Source organism: Varroa jacobsoni, unplaced genomic scaffold, assembly GCF_002532875.2.
Source record: "Varroa jacobsoni isolate VJ856 unplaced genomic scaffold, vjacob_1.0 contig00172, whole genome shotgun sequence".
NCBI classification, from domain to species: Eukaryota; Metazoa; Arthropoda; class Arachnida; order Mesostigmata; family Varroidae; genus Varroa; species Varroa jacobsoni.
In genome coordinates this window covers 42,656-50,966 of record NW_019214422.1, presented here as the reverse complement: position 1 = coordinate 50,966, position 8,311 = coordinate 42,656, and the positions used below count along the sequence as shown (strand labels likewise).

Sequence of the window (8,311 nt, the reverse complement as noted above, 5' to 3'; positions counted from 1 at the left end):
GGCTATGGGACGCCTTCTAATAAACTCAGTTATCACACAAAGTCTTGACTCGCAGTTGTAACCATCGAGACGCTAAAATCTGCATGTTTAAAGGAGGCAGCTGATAAATGTAGAGAGAAACTGAACCATTCTACAAACCTTCTCACCCATTGTTGTGTTAGAGAGAAAGGCCATTGACGCTACAGAAGCGGTACCACCAAAGCTGATGAAACTAAGCTAACTACGTTCGAAATTCGAGACGAGCGTCTCTTAAAGTCAATGCGTTGCAGTGGATGGATGGAGGTTCGATGGGCTAATGGGTCCCTTCTTGCTTACTTGACCGTTCCAAGTTTAGTTTCAACGTTACGCCAGCAGTGTCTAACAAAAGTGTGTTAATTATGATTACCATTATTATATGAGACGCGTTTACTGCCTATGGAGTTCTATTCAGCATACACAAACGTATCTTCGAAAATCGTCGAGACTTCGTAGCGATATGTCCCGATTGTGGTGCTATTGTTTAACTCGAATTTATGGCCGAGAGTGACCGGCGGGGCCGGTTCTTAGATAACTAGCGACTCATTGGGTGTTGATAAGAAGAGTGGGTCTCGTTCGATGTGTAGTCTTATAAAAGACGGCGAAATCCCCGAGGAGGGAGAAATCTCTGAATCTCCAAGTCGGTCTTCATCGGACTTCTCACCGTGGGATTCTGCCTCGTCGAGTTACGAATTACTAGCCAAATCACCCGCCGACGACCAAAGCAAACCCAACGAAGAAATCGAAAATTATTCTCGGTCAGGACCTTCTCATTCGCTCAACGCACAGTCGACCTTTAGCTCAGTTCAGACGCAAGACCTTCCAAGCTCCCCGGTTGAGCTTCTTCAACAACCGGCAACTCGAACTTCTTCAGACGTTGAAAATCAAGCTCCGTCGTTTAGCGAGCACAGCAGTGCGACCGTGGAGCCTATTGATTCGAGAAGATTTTCAGCCGAAGAGCTCGGTACGCTGTCTGAGACTGAACTGGTCGTCAGAGAACGCGGCATCGAAGTTGAAATTCTTCGCCTCCGCGACCTGTTGTTGGCAATTCAGCAAGAACGTCAAAGGAGGCTGCTTGAATCGCTTCGCGAAGAGTATCCAGCTGGTAGCCGACTCACCCGTTCGAAAGATCCGATACAGTTCTGCGCGAATCGCATGTGGGCGCGAGAACTTGCTTTAATGGTTGATGCCCGACGTCAGTCCGAGATGCTGGCGGACCAAGATGCAGTGAAGGATCGACGGAAAAGCATAACGCCATCTTCCGAAAATAAGGTAAGGTCGGTTGGTGGATCGTTGGGATCGATGGGACTACCTCAGATCGGTTCACCGAATAATCCTCTAATTAAAACCCAGCAAAAATGTGAGACGGCAGACACCGTTCCAAGAGATCTGCTAGAGTCGGAAGAGAAACCTCCCCCACCGCCACCCGGTCGTCCACGAACCCTTTATACGATGGATGCTATCAATGGACTCGTGTATGAGGTTATTGAGGTAGACTTGACCGCCGGCCTTGCCCTGACCCCATCAGGTATGCAGGACCTTTCAGACGCGCACTATGTATTTGGACGTGATGAAGATACAGACGCTCTTGTGCTCCTGGAAAACATCACGCATTTGTTTAACAAATTTCCTTACCTTAATCGAAAGAGGGAGATATAGTGTGAGGTCAAACTATTGGAAGTGAATAATGAGCACTAGTTAGCTTACGTATGTTGATTATAAGTGAAGGCAAGTTCGTGTAAATGTACGCAAATGCGCATGAGTTTTATATTAGAAATGTAATTTTAACTATGTGCAAGATAAAGTCCATACTGCGGACAAGGTCTCGCGAGATTAGCTGCCATTTAGAACGGACAAACGCGTGCTAAAGAGTCGGAGAACAGACTGGCTTGTACATAAATATTAAACCGAAACATGGGTCCTGAAGCATTTCATGCTAATATATAGTTACATGCATTTACCCTACGCGAGTTTCCTTTTTTGAATATGCTTGTCTTGTGGTATCTGGTTTTTGTTTTCCCTAGCACGCGCATGTCTATAAGGTACTGCTTTACAGCAGATGAACTCAATTTTCAAGGTCTTACATTTAATTAGCTGATTCCGTATGCGTTGATGAGAAGACCCTTTTCTTGGATATGAAACAACTAAGTTGAGGATTCAGGCTTAAAATCTAAGAAGTTGAAAATATACTTTTCATTAAGTCATAATTGGCAACGGTAGCTTTGAAATGAGCGGTAACTTCAATGTCAGCGGTCCATTCTTACGGCTTACCACTTTGGAGTGCGTAAACGTACTTTTTACAATTACAAACGAAGTGCATTGAACCGCTAGCGTTCTCGCTTCGGAGCTACGTATCATCACTCTCGGCTGTCCAGTGCAACGACTGTCAATATCGAGGGATATCTAGCCCTGAAGAATGTAATGGAACCGTGTAGGAATTTTTTCTTAGGTGTCAGTTCGCTCTCTGTATTATTCTACAAAGGCTCGTAAGCATAAATCATATGGAGCAGCTGTCGCTTAATGAAGAAACAGTGACGCAAATATCTGCGCAAGCACGGCCCGACCTAATGAACGGGTACCTGCCGCTTGCCTAATACCGAACAAACATTTTCAATTTTCATGTCTGATACTGCAATTGGACAGCGCTTCCAGCCCCAAATGAATGAGCCTGATGTTTTGTTCCGGATCTGAATCAATTCACGTGTTTCTAAGTTTAATTGCGAAACACGCACGTTACCACTGCATCATAGGGACGAGTGCTTCTCTGCTATTACATCACACCGAAGTCTGTCCTTTCAGCGGCACATCGTTACCACTAAAAACTAATTACTCCTGGTTTTAAAGAAGACCAAGGTTTTGTCTATAGCATGGTTCTTTATAAATGTAGCGAACCAACGCATGCTCGAAATATCTGAAAGGGCTGAAAAGGCGCATGAACAGCAGGACTCTTCTATCTGATATATCGTTTCATATAGAAGACTGGTAATCTGGTACTGAGATCTGATAGCCCAAGCTGCAGGTTTTTATCACAAACGATAACTTCGAAGGTAGACTTTTGCTGCACAATATTCACTATGTAACAAAGCAAAGATAGTAGACATAGTAACATTTAAAGCACATTTTAGCAATACTTTGTAGTAGGAAAGGGGGTTACGTAAACATTGACTGTATAAGACAAACGAGACGGGCAGGTTTTGTAAACTTTGCTGGATTGACAACGCTTTTCCTACCAGATCTTCGTAGCTCATCCGAGAGAATTTTATTAGCTGTGGACCTTCTCTCAGATTCTCTCTGCGGACTAACTATTATGCCGACGATATCCAAGACTGGCAATTTAGGCTCGCGACCTCTTTTCGATACTACACGCCAACTTGGCGTGAGATAAGTGGATTTAATGGGGTATCGTTGCTCTAGTTGACGTGTGCAGGATTAATTAGAATAGAGCTAAATCGTATGTAGAAGGCAATAGGCTTTGTCGAAAACGGACTCCATTAAATAATCTTAGACTGTCAAGATCAAATATACAGTACTTCAATGTTTCTTTTTAGCGAATTTTTCGAGGACACTGACCTACCTGTACGATCAGATAGTAATTACGCTTATGTCATAAATCTAAAACTATACTCAGAGATTTTGGCTATTCTAAAACTACTATCTCTGTATACCGAATGAAAAGAATATTGCTAAAATTTATCTCCCACAAAAAATCCAGTGAACGAATACCATACATGCTAAACTTTGTACACAAATTGCAGGATCTTTGGCACAAACGAAATATTATCACTCATCTTATGAATTTTGACCCTGTGTATTGGATTGGGTGTTCTCTGTCCCCCTGAGGTAAGGGCGAATCAGTTACAACATTAATTTGACATAAAGGTTGGCGTTAGGAATAATGAGGACTTTTCTCACTTTGAATATGGCTATTATATACGACTAGGATAGGTTTTAGCAATTTCCTAAATTATAGCCGATATTTCAACGTATTTATGGCTGCTTCTACATATACTATTTAAATATAAATTGTCAGCTGCAAAAAATCGATAGGTCAAAAATAATTAAAGTAGTACGGGAAAAAAGCTGGGTGCAAACCCGGATCGTCCACGCTTCGGTTAGCTAATAAATTTCTTGTGTGAAAACGGAGCAGAATTGCTCAAATTTATTGCAAAAATAATAATTTATTTATGTAAATTATCTTATTTATTACGACCATATCGTAAACAAATGGTTAATATTATTTTATTATTTATTAAATGACAGATCGTATGCATGGCATATATAAGTATCGAGCTAGTCCAGATGGGGCAACCAATAACCCGTGTGGTTAGGTATAATACTGATAAAATTTTAAAACATACACTTATAAGGATCTATTGTGAATGGCTATGTTTGTGTATATCGTGTTCGTTAAGCCAACTGTTTTTTTTTTTTGTTTTTTTTTTTATAGAGCTTGAAAATTGCTTTCTTTAATAATGCCTTCTCATGTTCATTCTGGTGATATTTCTTGTTTGCTTGCATTGTTTCAAATTCTGTTCCTAACAAATCAAGAAGAGTAACGGTTTTCTAAAATTTACTTTGTTTTAAAGGCTGTATTAGCTTGATTATCTAAGAATTAATTTAATGATAATTAAAGGAGATTATTATTTTTTGTAATTTTACATTGTAACTTAGTTGATAAAATGTTTCAGCATCACCCAATAAGAACTGTGGATGTTTTTTGGATGCTTTCTTCCTACATGAATTTGTGTATTTTATCTTTTGTTACTTGAGCTACCAGCATCCTTAATTAGAGCTCTCCGCATCTCTCTATCGAAAATAGGTCTGCATCTTTAGTTAACATCGCGGTTCAGACGATGGTCTGGGTTGAAATCAGGCCAATCAGAACTACTGGAATCGCAATTATCGAGTGCTACACCCATGATTATATCATATACAGCCTAAGCACAACGCCATAAGCTAAACATCAGAGACGAGTAGACGTGTTGCGCACGTTGTTGCTCAACGAGACGTTGAGCGCACTGGACAGCCCAAAGATACGAAATGCTGCACAATGATGCAAGGCCAATTCCAAGGAACCGGCACCTGACTGTGACACCATCAGTGCCGTGTTAATGCTTGTCGACCCAGAATGACAAGACAATGACGACAATACAAGCGACTGCGTACGTTCCCCGGAAGAGGGCGACTAAGTGAGATGTTGTTTACGAGGGCACACTCAAACGGGATCGTGTACAAAACACAAGCTTAATTTTTGCGACGTGCACGACTCGATAATGATATTAATCAAGACAAAGGCAGACAAACGATCCAGTCAAAACGGCTCCTAGATGGGGTTACTGATGGCTGAAGTTCACTTCGAACCTGCTGAAGATCAGCGACGAAAGGACCAGCAAGCGTCACGGCGCCCGTAATAACAGATGTTACTGCGAAGATGGCGTAAAGGACTCAAATATCCGAAACGGCTAGTTCTAACGAATTTACCGCCGTCGATGTTGATGTTCGACACAATGAACTGGAAAAATGTACGGTGAGCTTTCAAGCTAGTGCTGGCGCTAAAACAGATGAAATTAATTAAATTTAGATTATTATCCAGTGTACTTATTACCAAATATTATGGATCAGTAGCTAGTTGGGCTGGATTTTGTTGTTAGGAGGACATCTTCGGGACTCGTTTAGTTGGCTACTCCTGGAAAAGTAGCTGCTGTTAGTTCTAGTAGCCTAGGGTTACCTTATGCTGATTTGAAAACGTTTAGGCCCAGTATTAATCAGTTAATAGCCATAACAACGCATTTTTTGTAGTTGGACTTGAAAATAGTCTGGTTACGATTGGCAAGCACCTAAACTGGAACTCAGATGGTATGTACGCATCACGGGGTACACGTGCTTTCCCAAAGGCAGACAAGCCAAACGTTGGTACATAACAATTATAAATTGTGTACGCTTAATAATGTACTATTTTTGTTTTTTACTGATGTGTCTATGACAGACTTGTTCGATTTTATGATATATGATGGTATGGGACTATTTATTTTGGTCGCTGTAGCTTAAGTAGTTTTCAAAAACTCGCTAAAATAAGTAAATATGCATTGGAAATTTCTGTTTCGAACCAAACAAAAAAAAAAACGGCTCCAGATCATTTTCGGTTAAAATCATATACAACGCTAGTTTATTGATTTTGTCAGTTTCGTGAACGTTGAGGCCGCTTGTCAAGGCGCCGACGACCACAGTGATAATGCAAAGGCGGTTTCCAGTCTTTTGGACGACTTGAAGAACAGCAAGCGGCCATTAAACCAGCAGTGTATAGCGCTCCCTCATATCAGAGAGCCTAGAAATTTGGTTCGCGTTTCAAAATAAAAAGAATAAATATGTCAACACGCAAATAGAATAGGTTACCGACCTAGGTAGAAATTATACACTATCAACAAAGAGTACTGAGCACTAAGCGTTATCAGCTCAACAAGCAACATAAAGATATAACAGCTGTACTCGTTTTTATCAAAAAAGTCTTCAGTACAACACAGGGAAATATCTATTTTAACAATTTAAATATATAGTAGGATGAAACGATTACCTTTACAATTTTTATCAATCGATAAAAGCGAAAAGATTCGAAAAATGTTAAAAATAAAAAAAATATTAAAAAAAATTAAAAAAAGACAATGCGGTGTATTTATATTGGATAAATACATCTTAATGATAACCCGTGGTGATCCACATCAGCCTTATACAGTAATCATTCAGCTTAAGAGGGCATATCTAGACTCATAAAAATATCTGTGTAGCTCAATTTGAAGGGTTGAAGTACATGATTCCAATTTTCATTATCATTTCGTGTTGTTTTTTTCGAGATTCCTAAGGACATATGTCAAAGTATTGATAGGTAAGGTCCATACTGACTGGCTTTCCCTTCGTAAAATGTTTGTTTAATATTTACGCTTAAAAAATCATGGAACAATGAACGTATAAGTTAACCTTCGACGGGACAGTGTCTGACAGAGTCATAAATTAACAGTGGAAATTATTCAAGATAATTAGAGACACCAAGCGAACGAGAGACGTCAATTATCTTGTTGCTTTTTGGTAAGATCAAGAATTTTAGAAAATATGTTTCAACCTATTTAATACATTGGCAAAGGTTATTTTGCGTGGGCACTTCTAAAATGTATCATTGCGAAAACTTTACATATAGTAACCACGAGGTAGGTACGGAAGCATTAGCTAGCGCTATATCTAGGTATAACATTTCACGTGTATTCAAAAACAGTAACAACGATATCGGCCCCTTTACCACTATATAAGTCTATATTATTATCGCTATAATATTAGAGGTAATTAACCACACCAGCAACTATTTTCGATTTTTGGGGAGCGGGAGACTTACCTATTAAAAAATGCTGACAGTGTGCATCATCGGTAATTTCAAGGTGGCTAATAGCCTCTTCGTGAAGATGAAGCTGAGATTCAGTGTCGCCGTGCCCGTTATTGCCGTAATCCCATATCCCGTAATGAGAAATCGTTGAACGAGTCAATTAAAGGACAAAAAGTAATTCAACGATTTTTATGATCAGTAATTAGGATAATCTCTGATTTAAGACTCTAGTATCTGAAATAGAGCAAGCTATATGTTCCACTTTTATTCTAAGCGTTATATCCTGCAAGCTGTATCATGCCGCTGCTTCTAACAGAGACAGTAAACCTGTGATGAAAACCTGATCTATCTCGGTCCCCTTCATTTTGTTGGTGTTATAAAACTGCTTAAATTGTAACAGAGGAATAAACACTCGAAATCGTACGCAAAACGGTATTTGTGTCAATTGTTGTCGATGCTAACCTAAACTAAGAATACTTTTACCGCAGTTGGTCCCGCTGTCGTATTAATATTATTACATTTTTTCTTAATCACAGTAAACATTTAGATCGTTGATAGATGTTCGTATGCCAACTTCGATACTACACTTAAGCAGTTACTATAGTATCGAGGTTGGCATACGAAGTGTCACTTTATCGTTAGTTCTCACCTTCGCAAAGAGCGTGAAGAACCTGTCTCCCGTACAAAACTATCGTAAGCTTTTTTCCTTTGAACAGGCGTGAGGAGGACACCTTGTATTGCCGCTATCCTCACGAGATGATGTTGTCTATTAGTGTGGTCAAGTTCATTTATATCCATGTCGTTCATAGCAGTGCCGCTCATGGCGCTGGTCATCGTTTGGTTTACAATGCGTATCGTAGGTGGAAAATTCACTTTTGTCCCAAAACGAATGTGATCACGACCTTTATTTATAGAGCACTGCTTACT

General features: G+C 39.9%; 1 protein-coding gene across 1 annotated transcript; it reads left to right on the top strand.

Annotated features, from left to right (window-relative positions):
• The first annotated feature begins 144 nt into the window (after positions 1 to 144).
• On the top strand, positions 145 to 7,819 carry LOC147752067 (uncharacterized). Its single transcript, XM_086972674.1, has 3 exons — positions 145 to 3,855; positions 4,835 to 5,537; positions 7,440 to 7,819. The coding sequence occupies exon 1, from the start codon at positions 595 to 597 to the stop codon at positions 1,672 to 1,674; it is 1,080 nt and encodes a 359-aa protein (XP_086828800.1). The 5' UTR covers positions 145 to 594; the 3' UTR covers positions 1,675 to 3,855; positions 4,835 to 5,537; positions 7,440 to 7,819.
• Positions 7,820 to 8,311: the final 492 nt, after the last annotated feature.